Here is a 17,222-nt window from a genome sequence, read left to right on the forward strand (position 1 = left end):
GGCAGAGAATGTGAGCAGAATCACCTCTGCACCCCCACCTCCATCCTGGCGGTCCTGGCAGAGATGGCCTCTCCACAGTGGACATGTAACAGAACACCCTACTCTTGGGGCCAGGAGACCTAGGTTTTAGTCTCACTCTGCAGCCGCATGGCCTTGAGAATCCCTGACTCCAGGTTGTTGAAGAATCCTGAGACAAATGTATGTAGGAAGCAAGGCCTTGAGAATCCCTGACTCCAGGTTGTTGAAGAATCCTGAGACAAATGTATGTAGGAAGCAAGGTGCTGTTGTTATTAGCAGTGACAGATGGAGCCTTTTAATGCTAGGATCTCAGAACCCTGTGAGTAACCATGTCAGAAATCATTACTTTTTAAGCAGCTGAAGAAACTGACACACACAGGAGGTAAGTGACTTTCCCAAGATCACTAGGCAGAAATGCAGAGTCCGGACTAGAACACCCCACTGCTGCTTCTCATTCAGTGGTCACCATCTATGCAACTTCTCATGCACAAAAGGGATCATTTCCCCTGGAGTTCTGTTCATTTGCCAATTAATAGATAAAGAGACTCTGGAAAAATTTTGACCTAAAGGCCTAGCATATTATCATAGTTTAGAATGACTAGCCCATTTTCTATCCTTTGAAGAAAATCAGGAGTAAAACGATAGTCAGAATGTCATAAACGAGCTCACCCAGTCTAGGTTTCCAGGTTCATCTCTTACCTCTCCCACTCACGCATTCCATCCCGCAGCAACGCGGTTGTCAAAATGCCCTCCCCTTTCTTCGCCAGCTGGTGATAAGAGACATCACATCGGTGACACCTCCTGGCTCTCTCCTCTCTCCTCTCATCGTCTCCTCTCTGTCTCTGCAACGTATTTTTTCCCTCTTTGGAGACACCTGTTTGTGTATGTGTCACCTACTAGACTGTACTTTTGTGGGGCAGAGACCACATCCCATTTTGTTTTTGTACCTTCAACACTGACCACAGTGACATGCAGATGAGAGTCGCCCCATAAATACACAGTGAAGGCACGAGTAAATGAACTGTGCTTGGTGCTGGGGATATAGTGGAGAAAACAACCTGTAATTTATGTCTGCACTGACTGTACAGTCAGTTACCCTGACTTCACAGTCATTAGACAGTGTGAATTGCTAGAAAATCAAATCAGCAATCAATTACCGTTGTGACTAGCATAAGAAAGAAGAAATATCAGATTGTCCTTATGAAATTTTTTTCGTTCCAGTCATTCTCGATACTCAAAGAACTTTCTGGTTTTTTATGAAGCTCATACAACCCATTCAGACTAAAGAGTCACAGAAAAAGTCTGAGGAAAACAAGCGAAGAGAGACTGAATGAGACCTGCCTTCCATCTTCAGGAGCCTTTTCAGATACATGTGTCAGGGAATGACATGAAATCACCCCTCTTTCTACAGAAGTATGAAAAGAGGTCTGTGCCTCATTTTGAGTGCCTCCAACTGATACAAGTGTCACCACAGAGGAGGGGGTGGCTCATGTGCGGCACCTTGGGATGCCCATCCCCACCCCTACACCTCAACCAAGGCTGCAGATCATTAACCAGAATAAAGGATGTCCACATTCACAATCTGTGGGCTTCCTGTCCTCTTCTTTAACATAAGGGCACAGGAAACAATATGCTGCTCCCAAGAGGGATCCAAAGGTCATTTTCAATTTAAGAGATTAGCGGAAATACTTACTTCCCCTCCTGGGTGAAAACCAAGGGCCAGTTGGTCTCATTCAGAGACTTTGACACATGGACCCTCCCCTGACCAAGAGAGTCCAGGCCAGGAGGCCCTGCTGCCTTTCCTTCAGAGCCAAGTTTCCATGCGGCAGGTTGGTGTTAAATTTCATCTTCACTCCTTAGTAACTTTGTGATCATCAGCAAATTACTTAACCTCCCTGAGTCCAAACACCCTTGTGTGTGAAATGGAGATGAAAATATCTACCTCATAGGGTTGTTTGGAGACCAGAGAGATAACATAGGCCAAGTGCACAGTACAAGACCAGGCACAGAGTTGGGGGCAGGGACATTAGTTGCTGCCCTTCTTTCCACCTTTTCCCTAAACTTCCCAGAGCATGAAGAAAGTGCTAAACCAGTAGGGGTATAGCTGAATAGTTAATTCCTGGGGAAATTCTGAATGCATTTCCTCCAATAAGATACATGATTTATGGGGGGTTGAGTGGCCAGGATAGCCACAAATGTATTTAATTCCTGATATCCAAATGTATATGTTATCATTTGGAAGAGTTATGTATTTGTGATTAATGGGAGGTAAAAAGATTTCCTACTGTGTCATTACATGGACTCCCTGATCCCTAACAGATGCTTTAAAATATTCGTGACCCCTATTGAGCACTTAGTATGTGACAGAAGAGAGAGGAATTGTAAGGCTTGTTTTCAGGTGAGCTAATGGAGGTGTAGAGAGGTCAGGTCTCCTCCTCTTGCTTGCATGGTTTCAGAGAAGTCAAATCTAATTCCAATTTGTGCTTCTCTATAGATGAGGCATTTTGTTCCTCTGGCTTTTTTCAAGATCTGTTCTTTATCTTTGACGTTGCGCAGTTTGAGTATGATGTGGCAGTTATTCTTCTTGGTGTTCTCTAAGCTTCCTGGATCTGTGGTTTGGTTTCTAGCATTAATTTGGGGGAAATTCTCAGTCATCATTGCTTCAAAGATTTCTTTTCATTCCTTTCTTCTCTTTCTGGTTTCCCCAATCATTAATAACCTTCCAAAACAGAATTCATCAGGCCCAGATGGGTTCCCTGCTGAATTCTACCCAACATAACAGTTCTCTACAATCTCTTTCAGAGGATGGAAGCAGAAGGAATGCTTTTAACTCCTTCTATGAGGCTAGAATTACCCGAACACCAAACCCAGACAAAGACATTGTAAGAAAAGAAAACCACATTCCTTAAATGTTTGGTAGAATTCATCAGGGAACCCATCTGGGCCTGGTGATTTGTTTTGGAAAGTTATGAACTGTTGATTGAATTTCTTTATCAGATATAGGCCTATTTAGATTGCCTATTTTCTCTTGTGTGAATACTGGAAAATTGTGTCTTTCAAGGAATTGGTCCATTTCATCTAGGTTATCAAATCTGTGGCATAGAGCTATGCGTAGTATTCCTTTATTATCTTTTTAATGTCCATAGGATCTGTACTAATGTCCCCTCTTTCATTTTTGATATTAATAACTTGTGTTCTCTCTCTATTTTTCTTAGTAGCCTGACTAGAGGCTTATTGATATCATGGATCTTTTCAAAGAACCAGTTTTTGGTTTCATTGATTTTCTCTATTTACTTTCTGTTTTCAGTTTCATTGATTTCTGCTCTGATTCTTATTATTTATATTTCTGCTTGCTTTGGATTTAATTTGTTCTTTTTCTAGTTTTCTATTTACTATTACTAATTTTATATACATATATATAAATACATATACATATATATATATGTAAATCCCAATGATTATTAAGGTAACTATGTCATGAATATGCATCTTTAAAAACCAGAAGTTTAACAGCAGTTATTCTAAGTGTTAGGATTACACGATGGACGGCATTTATTTTCTTTTTCTCTAAAATTAACTTTCCAGCAATGAATTAAAATGAAATATACACACAAATACAAATCTCACATATTTCAACTACCAACCGTAATTTTTTTTTATAAAAGAATGAAGTATACACTTAAAGTAGCTCCTTGGATAGTTATTCATATTACTAAGAGGAAGCAAACTAAAAATAACCAAAAAAGAAACATGTAAACAATCTTTGATATCTTAACTTGATAGAGCATTATACAGTCATTTAAAATAATTACAATATGTTTTTAATATAATAAGTAAAAAAGCAGCATCAGAATGAAATAACACATTAGAGTGTCAATTATGCAAAACTCTCCTGTGCATGTAAACAAGGTCTGAGATGGAATATGGAAATTAATGGGGGTATAGCTGTTTTTTATTTCTGATGCTCCCGTAGTGTTACTTATCAAACAATATAAATTATATCTTTTAACAAGATATTACTATCAATCTTCTTATAATAAATTTTATTACTCTTATTCAACAATTGGTTTATGTCTTAAAGTTCAAGTTTATGTTGATTCTGGTTATTTTTGACCCACCTCATTTATTTTAAAAAAACGAACACCCTACAAGCTTTGTTTTGCTTTTGATTGACTTTTTGCCCAATAATATACAAGAATCTTAGCTGAAGTGTGGAAGGACCCTGGTTTCGTCATTGGCTGGTAGCACTGGCCAGTCACTGAACACGTCTGAATCTGTGCTGCATCTGTGAATGGGCATTACACGCCTGACTTGGGGGGAGGGGCAGGATGGGTGCTAGTCTTACCTTGGGGCTAGTAGAACTTCACCTTGGGGGACCATGATTTAGTTCCTCCCATAATATAATATAACAGTATAGTATAGTATATAATGCCAATGTCACCAGAGTGGAGAAGCAAATAGGGGACACAGTTTTAGGACAGTGGCAAATAAACTGTGCCCTGGGGGCTCTTTTCTACCAGCATAAAAGACACACCAGTATATAATGCCAATTTTTTTTTGAGGGGGGGGTAGGGAGTCTTCACAAATTTCCCACTCACCAACCTTCCATGTTGCTCTAAAGGGCATCAGGGAAATGCCAGCCAGTCAGCCAACAAGGCCTGGGCTGTAATTCCAGGGGTGGGAAAGGAAGCTGCTTTCAAGGCCACTGGCCTGCCCACCAGCGCCTCCTGAATGCAAATCAGCTACGAAGGGATGAGGGTGTGTGTGGATCAGGTGACTTCCAGCCCAGAGCAGAAGTGGGCAACAGAGCAGTACTGAGAAAAAACATCCCCTGTGCAGGTGACTTTAGAACCCTGGAGTGCCGCTGTCGTCTTTAAGTGGGCGGAATGGCGAGGCCACACGCCTGTGCAGAATTGCTCTCTCTCGCATATTAATTCAAGCCATCTACTAAATACCTTTGTAATTCTAAATGGGGTTAGTTCTTTAAAGGTAATAAAAAAGATCTAGATAAGAATTAAAGGAGGGAGCCAGCTTGACATAATGACAGAAATGATTGACAATTCTTACTCATTACAAATCAGAAAAACGAAGCTTAATTTTAAAACCTACCACAATCTTGGGACTCCTAAAACCTTAAATAAAAGCCCCAAGTTTGTTTGTTCCAGCATTTCTTAATTTCATTCGGTGACTCCCATTTGAGACCACTTGCTCTTCAGGAAGTACCTAAGATACTGTTTTTCCCAGCTCCTTCCATTACAAAGCTCCATTTTTACCTCCACAATGAGGATAAGTGGAAAGAAGGTCAGACTTACTGCCAGAAAATCTGTTCAAATCCAGACAGTGGCACTTCCCAGCTGTGTATTAGAGTGAGTCACCTTGTCTCTGACCTTCCTTTCCTCATCTGAAAAATTAAGATAACAACACTGGCCTTCCAGGATTGTTTTGAATACTAAGATAAAATATGCAGGTTTAATTTATAAATTATAAAGCACCATAAAAATATAAGGTAGTATTGTGACTCATATATGAAGATGGTTCGTTCATTTTTTTCATGAATATTTATTGAACAGTAACTTGTGGCAGACACTTTGCTTGACAGTAATGATACAAATTAAAATATGTATATATATGTACCGGGTGGAGCAAAAGTAGGTTTACAGTTGTTCATATGGCAAACAATACAATCATTAATAAACAATAATACAAGAATAAACTCTGTTTTGCATACTCACAACTGTAAACCTACTGTGAGTAGGTTTGGTCCTAAGGAGCTTAGATTCCAATGGGAAGAAACATGCTTAGGGTGGGGAGAAGCATGCTCCCATGTGGCTCTGGGTGCTAAGGAGTCAGAAAGAGCACTCAGACTGGAGTGTGGAAAGTGAGGGTGTTCAGAGGACTTCTGAGGTGGTGACACTGGAATCGGCTCAGTACAGATCCAAAAGCAAAAAACAAATCCAAGTCATTCACTCCTGTGTGAGATGGCCCACATACTCCATGGTCCTGGGCCCCCAGCCAGTTTGAAAGCATCCCAGCCCTCTAAAGCAGAGTTCCTCAACCTCAGTACCGCTGACATTTGAGACTGGATAATTCTTTGTCCTGTGCATTGTAGAATGTTTGGCAGTACCCCTGACCTCTACCTAATAGGTGCCAATAGCACTCCCCATTCCCCATTTTTCCAGACACTAGCAAATGGCCCTTGAGAGGCAAAATTGCCCCCAGTGTAGTGCTACTGCTTAAGGTCATAGAAAACCAGTGCAGGTGTTTCTAGAAGGGACAAAATTCTTACAAAAATCAGTGCCTTGACTTACACTACGCTCAACAGATAATGAATGAATGAGTGAACAGCCCCCTGGAGCCCGTTGGTGTATTCCTTTGATGATCCCTGGGCCAGTAATTAAGTTCTAAGATGCCTAAGTGAGAGGTAACAGCAACACATCCATTTATTCGGTGCTTTGTACAAGTTGTATGATCTGGGACAAGTAGTTCAAACTCTCTGAGTCTCAAGTTCATCAATTCTTAAATGGGGATATTGACCCATGTTGCAAGATCATTGGGATAATGACATGAGATAACTGATGTAAAGCATACGGTGTTAGAGGTCTAGGCACTCACTCCTTCAGTGCAACAGAAAAGAGGAATCTCAGCGGTGTGCCCTTTTGGCTCCTGCTTCTGACCTTTACCCAAAAAAAGCACCAGGGTAATTTGAGCATATACTTTTTGTTTGTTTTTAATAAACATGTAGGGAGTGCCTGGCACATGGCCAGGAACTGACATTATCCATCCAATTCATCCCTCACTAGCAACCAGGTTAGTTAAGAGGCCCAGAGGATTGTGACTTGCCCAGGATCACACACCTAATAAAGACCTCACCGGACTCAGCAGGCGTGGTCAGTGCTCAGAGCCTGCTAGGGTGCTGGCCACCATCACCCCGATCACACTGAGGCTTCTGTGCACTGTGAGTTTTGGGGAAATGCTTTGCATATTCTGTGTTCTGTAGTTTCGTATAGATGTAGATGACCAGATCGGGGAATTTCTCCTGTAAATATCGGGAAGGGTCTTGAATTTTCAACTTCATCCTGAAATGAAATGTAAATATTTTGGCATGCATAGCCCAAATTCTTCCCCATTTACAGCATATGGCCTGGAGATCGCTGTGCTCCCTTGATTTCTATAGCAGACTTGGGAATCTGACAGAGCTAGAGTCATCTCCTGACTCTTCAACTAATTGTGCAAACTATGGCAACGTGAGGTTTGCGAACCTCAGGCTTATCATCCATGAAATGGACACAATACAATTCCACAATCCCTTATCTACATTTCCAAAATCCAAAAGAGCCCTAGAAACTGAAAGTTGGGTTTTTTTAAATGAGTTTGCAGCTTACATTTTTGGCAACACAAGCCGATTTAATTAACATGGAGTTACTTTCTGAACTTTTATAATATTACATTCACTTTACCCAGCTTCCCAGTCCCCTGTGGTTCTTCACACAAGGGAGTCACAGGCCGCCTGTTCAATGGGACGCAGCGAAAGTTAAAAAGGGAGACGAGAGCCTGCTGGTCACGCGCATCGTTTATTGTAAGAGCCGTATAGTGGCCCTTCTCCCAACAGACGGGAGGAGTTACTTTTCTTTCATCAAAGTTAATTTTGCTCTCCCATCAAATAGCAGATATAAATTTAAAACTGGATTCTTAAATCTTCCCCATTTCAAATATGATTTACAGGAATGAGAACAATACTTACCATTTATTCTTTTCTTCGTTAATATGTTCTCCCAAATTCCGGATGAACCTTAGCAGATCACCCACGGTGTCCTCATATTTTAAATGGGGCTTCTTGTTATAAAAATTACTCATTTGGTTCATAACACATATGTCAATCTGAACAACAAAACATTACACAAAAATGTGGTAGCAATGCAAAATAAATCCTGATAGACTACAAAAAGGCAAAATACAAATTTGAGTATGTGTCAGAATTACTACTAATTAAAAATACAACGCTAACCACAGTTGTGCTTGGATGTGGGACTATCAGTAACTTGTCTGTTTTCCAAGTGAATTGTTTTAATTAAATATATTAAAACATGGTCTAGAAAATCTTTGGCCATGATGCTAGGAGATGTGCTCATTAAACTGTACTGTACTTTTACCTGTGTGGCCACCGTTCCAAATTTGTACTTGATGACATTTCCTCCCGGTAGAAACCGGGACTGGCAGCCATTGCCAAAGTGATAGTGGTTGGTCCTTGTTTTCTTTTTAATTATATTTCCCAAGGGGTTACATGTTTCTCCTTGCCCCTAGGTGTCCCAGGGCAACTTCGGTCACAGTCATGCCTCCCTCTTGCAGATGGCTTCGCATTTAGAATTTGGAGCACACAAACCCTTAGGTCCCTTAGGAAGAGTGACTGGTGCCTGGACCACGGCTAGAGAAGACCTGCTGAGACTGCCCACGTGTACTATGCGTGGGTCACACGTAGGAAATGCTGGGCAACGAGCATGTGGCGGGGTGGGGAAAGAAGACAGGGATATACACTGGAAAACTTGGTTCTGACTTGAGCTGCCAAAAAACAGATTGTATGACCATGAAAATGGGCAAGTCACTAAAATCAACAGAAAAAAAGTCTAAAATAGGAATTAAAAGGTAAGGCCTGAAGTTAATCAAAATTCAACATAAGTCAATGCAGTTTAGGGGAAACAACCAATGAATTGGAAAACAAAATAACAGACATTCATTTGGCAGAGTCACAGCACACCTACTCCATGCCAGGAATAGAATAACAGGATAACGGATGGCCTCTGCCCTCATGGATTATAGGATAGCAGGAAAGATGAACATTAAGCCAACCATTATGGATGTGACATGCAGTCTAGAGTCAAGTAAAAGAAATATAGCAAAATGAGACCCAGAAACAAAGAGGGATGGGAGAAGCAGAATCCTAGGTCAGCCTAAGATAGGGAAGCTGTTGGTCTCAGTCAAAGGCCTCAGGATTATGGATTCTCCCATAGTGCCTTGCATCTGTCTCTGGGCGCCCAGCATGTATCACACAGCCATCATTTCTGTGGGTCCTCTGGCCCCACATGGACCATGCCGTATACCCATGACCTCACATGGGCCTAGCGCATACTTGCTACTTGTTAGATGTCTGCTAACTAATAATAATGAAAATTCTGATAGTGCTGACTAGATCAAGGTGGTGATCAATTTTGATATTCCACTATTTAGTTCAAGTCAGGTGAACCTTTTCTTGAAAAGGAGAAATCTGAAAGATGGTCTCATTTTCGTAGCCTGTTTTCTCAGGCAGAATGGAGGTGTGGTATGTGGATTCTCAGAGCTGGGCTGTTCCCAGGCAGTGGAGGCCCTGGACTGAAAGGCCTCATGGTGGAGCACCTCCTCTGGGTTAAGTCCTATCTAGTCCTATCTAGTCAGCTGTTCTTGTTACCATTAGCCAGGCCCTGCTCAGAAAACAAGTCTTGAGGGAAAGAGCCACAGAAAAGGAAAAAGCTCATGGGCTGGGAAAGACCATCCTAAAGAGGAAGCTAGATGGGAGTCTCTCAGGAGAGCTTGGCCTCTAGAAGGGACAGCAGAGACCCAACAGGGACAAGGGGACTAGGATGGGGAGGAAGAGAAGGGAAATCCCCTTTTTCACTTCTTGGTTGGGCCAGGCCAATAGTATTTTTAAAAGTTAGGAAAACTATCATAAAACATTACACAACTTTTTGTTCTGGAATAACTCCCAGACTGTAGGAATTGTTCATACCTTAGAGGTCCATTGATCAAAGCTTCTGGAAGTTTCTGATGGCCCAGGCTGCAGTTGTTGGAAGATACTTGGTTTTCGCATTTTGATGTCAGACTCATTTCCCACATCTCTAAGGACCCTATAGCAGCTGAAGATGACAGAATTCTCATGGTCATTCCATCCTTCCCACTCTTCCCAGAAAGGCAAAACTGTTAGATTTTGGGTTTTAATAAAATTAGTATAACTATGTCTTTCAAAATTCTGCATGATAGGGGAGAGACAGACACCCCTCCCCGCTCCCTGCCTCCCTCTCTCTGTTCCTTTCTCCCTGTTCTTCAGAAGATGGAACCAGAATCCAGAGAGGTTAAGTCATCACTCCAAGGACACACAGACACAGGAAATGCCCAGCTGAGAGGAAAGCTGGGTCTGCTGATTCTCAGCCTGACTCCTGCCCACACCACCTCACTGTGATGGTTAATTTTACATGTTAACTTGACTGATCACAGGGTGCCCAGATTAAACGTTATTCTGACTGTGTCTGTGAAGGTGTTTCCAGATTAGATTGGCATTTAAATCAGTGGACTTAGTAAAGCAGATTGCCCTCTCCAGTGTTATATATATTTCCTATTGGTTCTGTTTCTCTAGAGAACCCTGACTAATACACTCACTGTCTCCAGTCTGGGGGCCTGTGACATACACTTAAGTTTTACTTACCTCTCACAACTCCAGAAGAAAGGATGATCCAGCAGGTCAACCAGAATATTCTTCACATTTTCCCCAGGGCAGAACAGGTGCTGAATGAGGTTCTGAATTTCTTCATTTGGAGAAAGTTTAATCACCTCTTCATTACTTTGAGTCTTCAGTGTCTCAAAAGGGATATTTCCCTTGCTTACCACATATAAGACCAGCCGTCCAAGGGCCTGCACAAAAGCCACCAATCAAGTCAAAGGTGCTTATGAATGATCACTCTATTTGGGTAACCTTGGAGTGTGTGGTGCAGGCTAGGGGCAGATGGAAAATGGGAGGAATCTCAAGGAGTCCACAGACTGGTTAGAGAGAGAAGACACAGGTTTGTTGCATAGAGAACTCCAGGCAGTATGTAGTCCTTATATTCAGGTTTATAAGAAACAAGAGATAATCCTGGGCCAGAGTTGTCAGGGCAGACTGCCTAGAGAAAGAGGGATTTGTGTTGGATAAACAGGGGAAAGAGAGGGGGTTTAAACAAGGGGGATGCCAGGAACTGGGAACTGGGACTTTGGGTTGGGAATATGTCTGCAGCAGGTAAACAGCCAGTCCAGGTCCAGCAGGATACAGTGAGAGGCCCCGGGCTTAGGCCACGGCGAGGAGGAAAGGCCAAGAAGGAGGGGCAGCATGGGAATGCCTGCATCAGGCAAGACCCCAGGGCAGGAGCTGAACTCTGGAGCCACTGAACCATGAAGGGCAGACCCCGGGATGGAGAGAGCTTGGTCACTGGGGTGGAAGTTCAGCACCTGGAGAACTCTCCAGGAGAGATTTGCCCTGACCGTATCGGAATCAATGGAATGCTTTGGTCTGCAGAGGCCAGGCTCTGTCTCTTAGGAGAAAAAGTTACTTCAGGGTCTTTACCTTTTGGGCCAAACTTAGTCTCTTTTTTTGAGCTGGGGATACCTCCCAGGTGTTTCAGAGGGCCTTAGTACCTGGCCCTCTTTGGAGTTTGAATGGAGTGAGAAAAGAAATCTTATTTACTTTGTCCTTAGGCAGAAAACACCTGCAGGAATTCTGGAACAGTTTGGGAGTTACCTCCTAGAGGTAATTTGAGAAAAGGTGTATAATTCTCAATTTACTTACTTATATAACTAGTGGAGAGAAAAAAGAGATCCAAAGAGACAGAAAGAAGCCATAGTGACCATCAATCCACACCAACCTAGGGAAATGCCATTGTCTGCAAGGGAGTGACCGCAGTGAGCACTGGGGGAATGCCTTGAAAGTTCTTTCTTTCCTGGTTAAAATAGGGATGTCACCTAATTGGCCATGGGAAATAAGGTAATGCCTGAATAGGGAAGCAGAGAGATGGAAAAGTAAACCAACTGCATAAATTACCTCTAGATCACTCTTGATTTGCTCTGGATCTTCAGCCCACTTGGTGCTTTGATCAAAATCTGCCAAGCGAACAGCCTTCTTGGAATCTAAGGAATAGTTTGTAGAGAGAGATGCATTGAAAATCCTCCTTCTCCAGGTTGTAATTCATTTAAATAAATATGGAACCCAGTGGACAATCCATCATCTCTAACGAAGGCAATAATAAAGCTTATAGCGGCATTGCTGTTTACCCCTCAAAACACTCATGTGCATTGTGTAATTTGATCTATTAAGTATCTGCCAATAGCAGGTCTTATATTTTATTTTTTCCAAGCCAGGGAGTGGGGAAGGATGAGAATGGATTTAACCAGCACCCCATTCATGCAATTCCTAGGGGCAAAGAGCAAAAACTTGTAAAGGAGCTATTGGTGGAGTCAGGATTACATCCTATTGCTAAGGAAAAACTAGCCAACAAGGCTCCAAACCCAAGGCCACCTTAGCATAACACTCCATAACAAAGCATAACAGATCTAGCCCGCGAGCCACCGCTCACCATGACATTGCAGGAAATGAAATCATTATCTCGAAGCAATACCTGCACCCTCGAGTTCACTGCAGCACTGTTTACAATAGTTAAGACATAGAAACAACCTAAGTGTCTGTCAATAGGTGAATGGATAAAGAAAATGTGATTTTATTTATATATAAATAAAATGGAATATTATTCAGCTATAAAAAAGGAAGTTCTGCTATTTATGACAACATGGATGAACCTAGAAGGCATTATGCCAAGTGAAATAAGTCAGACAGAGGAAGACAAATACTAAATGCTCTCATATGTGGAACCTAAAAGAAACTGAACTCAGAAACAGAGTAGATTGGTAGTTGCCAGTCGCTCGGGGGTTCGGGGGAGGAAATGGCTGAAGGCGGTCAAAGTGTACAAATTTCCAGTTACAAGATGAATAAGTTCTGGAGATCTAATGCATAGCATGGTGACTATAGTTAACAATATTGTATTGTATACTTGAATGTTGCTAAGAGACTAGATCTTTAAAGTTCTCGGAGAGGAAGGGAGGAAGAGAGAGAAAGAAACATGTCAGAGGAACACTGATCTGTTGCCTCCTGTAGTGCCCCAACTGGGGATCAAACCCTCAACCCAGGTATGTGTCCTGACTGAGAACTGAACGGGCCACCTTTTGGTGTACAGGACAACGCTCCAACAAACTGAGCTACCCGGCCAGGGCTCTGCTTGTTTCCTCTAATGTTGCTTTCATTCGTTTTGGTTTTGGTTTGAGCCAGTAGATACTGACTGTTCTGCTTGCTTGGAGTCTCTCTCACTGTATCGCATTTTGTCTTGGCATCCCCAATTTTGACCTTAAGTTTCACAGCAACTGCCACGTTCTCTGAAGGAACACACCTTTGGGATTCTCTGACTTGAAGACTACACTAGGAATCCAAATTTCTGGAGCTGGCTCCATCCAAGACATACCTTCCTCTTTGCATCTGCCAAAGGCAATACGAGGTTAGCTGGTATTCTGTGAGCAGCCATGACCTCCATGAGGAGGAAGGGTTATAACTGGGGGCTGGAGAGATTGCACTGTAATTATGACTTTGTTGCATTAACCCTCAAACTGAATAATCCACATTTATTCTAATCCTTCCCTCTCTGCAATGAACATGCTTTCCTTTCATTAATAAAGACCCTACAATTTCTAAGAGATGATTGGGGACTCACCTATTAAGATGTTTTGTGGCTGCAGGTCCTGGTGAGTGTATCCACATGACCCGTGAAGCTCAACAACCGCCTTAAATATAGACAAGAGGATGTTTCGGGCAAATTCCTCTTCCCCGTTGTCCACAGCCTCCTCTCTGTGTTCGGCCAAGTGCTTCTCCAGTGTCTGCTCACAGAGGGAGATGCACACATACAGACAGCCCCTGTGGCTCTCGCTCCCATAGAATGTCACCAAGTTACTGTTCCCTCGGATGCTCTGTAGACAGGAGACCTCCTTTTCCCCACGACTGCTGTCTTCAGAGAAGCGCTTCACAGCAACCTCCTGCTCATCATAGAACCCCAGGTAGACGCCCCCTTCCGAAGTGTCCGCAATTTTATATTCGTCATCCCTAAAGACCTTGAGCCTGCCGACCATCGGGCGGTACATCCCGTGGAGCTGTTTCAGGGCCTGTCCCCAGCGCGAGCTCCGAGGCTCCCAGTCTTTAGCAGGAGGGTGATAATCTTCTCTGGCTCCATGCTGGAGAAGCAGCTTTACAAGGGTCTTGTTGTAACTCCTACTCGCTAACATAAGGAGGTCGCCACAATCCGTGCTGGCTCCTTGGTCACACAGCAACTTTGCAATTTCGGTCAGCTTGAGTTCGACGGCATACAGCAGTGCTGTTTTGCCCTCCCTGTCTGTGTCATTGATCTCTATATGTTTTTGTTCCAGAAGCATCTGCACCAAACCCAAGTGCTTCTTTTCCACTGCCAGAATCAGGGGCGTCTTCCCTTTCTCCCCCCTCACGTTGACATCGGCCCCATGGTGCAACAGAAGGCGAGTAATGGCCATGGCGTTACTAACATCAGCATTCGCCAGAGCGTGGATCAAAGCATTTCTGCCCATGTTGTCACGGGCTTTGACATCTGCCCCCATCTCATCAAGGAGGACCTTCACCACATCTACCTTTCCATTTTCAGCAGCATCCATGAGAGCTGTGGCCCCTCCTTTCTTAAGCCTCTGTTGATCCTTCATGGTCTTTCGACCCAAATTTACCTCTGCCCCTTTCTCAAACAGGTATCTTAAGGCTTGGATGTGACCATACACAGCGGCTTCCATGAAAGCTGTGAAGCCATGAAGGTCGTACTCATTGACATCTGCGCCTTTGGAAAGGAAAAGTTCGAGCAGCCTCTCATTCCCCACAATCCCAGCGATGATGAAGGGAGTGGCGCCGTTCCTCTTCCTCAGACAAGGGTCAGCACCGTAACGAAGCAGGAGATGCACCATGTCCTCACTGTCGATTTGTACTGCATTATGCAGGGGAGACCAGCCCCCTTTCTCTTCCTGGAAATTGACATCAGCCCCTCTTTCCAGCAGCTGCCGGACCTGCTCCATGTCTTCTTTTCTAACAGCTTCCATCAACAAGCGATTGTCATCCCAAGTTCTCCCATCGCTTGAGGATGTGGGTCTGTCCTGGGGGTTGTTATGGCTCTTGGTCTCCATGGTGGTAAATGCCAATGATGACAGCTTTTTGGCTTTCTTTGAGAAAATAAAAATTTATCTCCTTGGGACTTGATCAAAGAAACATGGAGCTCTAGAAACTGCTGTCACGGTAAAGAAGGATGATCCGGCTACAGATCAGCATATGAGGAAGGACAATACCCTTGGAGTCTTCTGACATTACACCTGGAGACAAAAGAGGTACTTTGTAATTTTATAATAGTCATAAAACATTTGAATTAAAGAAATTAATTTTACTAGCAACTTTGTATTACATAATATTATGAATACATATAAATTAAAAATATGAAAATTATTACTCTATAATTCCACTGCTCAGAAACAGACAATGTTAATATTTTAGTATATTTCTATAGATTTTCTACAGATTTTTAAAAGATAGTTAGGATCGTGCTATGTGAAGTAACGTATCTTTCCTTTTATTTAATGCCATACTATAAATCATTCCTTATGTTATTACAAAGTCTTTCAAAACATTTTTAATGGCTGTGTAATATGCCATCATTCAGTTGTTTCATTTCCTTATTACTGAGCTGTTTTTAAAATAATATTTTAACATTTTTTAAATGAGAATTTTTGAACAATTCTAAATAGTGTTGCAGCAAATTTATCTTATTTCAGCTTGTTTTCTTATGCTAGATCTTATATTTCTTATGATAAATTTCAGAGAATTGAATGACTAATCAAAGGGTATGATTTTTTTAAGGATTCTCAACCTAATTAATAAATTTCTTTCAATGTTATTTAAACACACTGACCTAAAGTAGATAGCCCCCCCCCAAATTTAAAACAACAAGGACCCAGAACCCTTATTTTGTAAAAAACACGTATCTTGTCAATTTGCGTTTCTTACACCACAGGAAGGTTGATCCCCCTCTGTGTTCCCTGGGTCTCACGCCTTCTCTGCGCACTGTGTGCGCCCGTTCAAAGGAGTTTAGAGTAGTAAAGAGCAGAGACTCAACCTCAGCAAGATCTAAGTTGGAGCCCCTGGTTGTGTAACTTTAGAATATTATGTCCTAATTGTGTAACCATAGCTTATTAAGTCTCATTTTCTGTTCCCTCAAATGGGGACAACAATTAGCATGGTCAACTGTATAAAGTGCATTAACATAGGGGGTGTGGCAAATATTAGGCATTCAATAAACGGTAGAGCCGGTTGCGTCTCTTTATTTTAAAAAGTGTCAGTGAACCCTATTCTCCTCACCACCGTGTGCACAGACACACTTACTACACAAACAGAGAACCTGGGAATGTCAGTTTAGTCCAACTGAGCAATTTAGATCCGATCTAAGCATCAGACTGCTCCAAAGTGCTACCTGAAGATTTACTGCACCCGCTACAAAATTCACACGGCAACCGTTTCTGAGCAATCTCACCGCTCAGTCTCAAAGCCCCCCCTCTGAGGCCTAAACCAATGGTGCCACGTGAGCACAGTCGCCCAGCCACGAAGCCTATTGTCCGAATGTTTCCGTTACAACTGAGATGGGCCCGTCCCAGTAAAGGAGCAGAGAAGGCAAGGGACCCTGAGCGAAATATCAGAGCGGGCTCAGCCAGCCCAGCAAAAGCGCCAGAAGGGATCATCCTGCTTTCAGTTTCAGTTTCAGGTTCGCATTTGACCAGAGGTTTCTGATCGGCGGAGCAGGCGAGCAAACAGTGTGTGGATTGCGGCAGAGCCTTGTCCTTCTCAGGCCGGAGGGGCCCTGGGGTGGCTCTGCCTCTCCTTCCTCTCCCAAAGTCCCACACCCCCTTTCACCTGCAGTCCCCAAAGCCCAAGGAATCCTGCAAAGAAAAGAACGTCTCAGGCGTTTCCAGCTCCCCTCCTCCTGCCCGTTTTACCTTCTAAACTCAGACGCCTCCTCTGGTACTTTCTGTCCGCTCCTATTGCCAGCAGAAAAAATCTCCTTCTGGCCACAGTCACCGAGCTGAGGGGGCGGAGCCAAAAAAGGAGAGACCAGGGACCTAAGGGAGCTACACCCACACACGCCCACTCTCGGAGGCGTAGCCTGTGCAGATCGGGCTTTTACACCCTCTAGAGAAAAGTGGGGGCTCTTCTTTCACTGCTGGTGTCCAGTTTGAGGTCCAGGGTCATGCTGCTCACCTCTCGGCCTTTTGGGTCACAGCAGCCAGCTTGATCCTTACCACATTATTTCAAATCCCCTATCTTCTTGAGGGAAGTGAAT

At 43.1% G+C, this 17,222-nt stretch overlaps 2 protein-coding genes across 2 annotated transcripts in view; one reads left to right on the forward strand and one right to left on the reverse strand.

Moving 5' to 3' along the window:
- RGSL1 (regulator of G protein signaling like 1) overlaps nt 1-1,640 on the forward strand; it is a 73,993-nt gene extending 72,353 nt beyond the window's left edge. Inside the window, exon 26 of the mRNA XM_081121547.1 lies at nt 1,240-1,640. The gene's annotated coding sequence lies outside the window, so the exon portion shown is untranslated. The remainder of the gene's footprint in view (nt 1-1,239) is intronic.
- Nucleotides 1,641-3,545: 1,905 nt separating this feature from the next.
- On the reverse strand, nt 3,546-16,977 carry RNASEL (ribonuclease L). Its single transcript, XM_081121548.1, has 7 exons — nt 16,879-16,977; nt 13,548-15,207; nt 11,834-11,919; nt 10,469-10,674; nt 9,776-9,902; nt 7,760-7,896; nt 3,546-7,094 (listed from the first exon to the last, which is right to left on the reverse strand). Exons 2-7 carry the CDS (start codon nt 15,022-15,024, stop codon nt 6,914-6,916), a joined length of 2,214 nt encoding a protein of 737 aa, XP_080977674.1. The 5' UTR covers nt 15,025-15,207; nt 16,879-16,977; the 3' UTR covers nt 3,546-6,913.
- Nucleotides 16,978-17,222: the final 245 nt, after the last annotated feature.

This window comes from Miniopterus schreibersii (assembly GCF_964146895.1).
Source record: "Miniopterus schreibersii genome assembly, chromosome: 19".
NCBI classification, from domain to species: domain Eukaryota; kingdom Metazoa; phylum Chordata; class Mammalia; order Chiroptera; family Miniopteridae; genus Miniopterus; species Miniopterus schreibersii.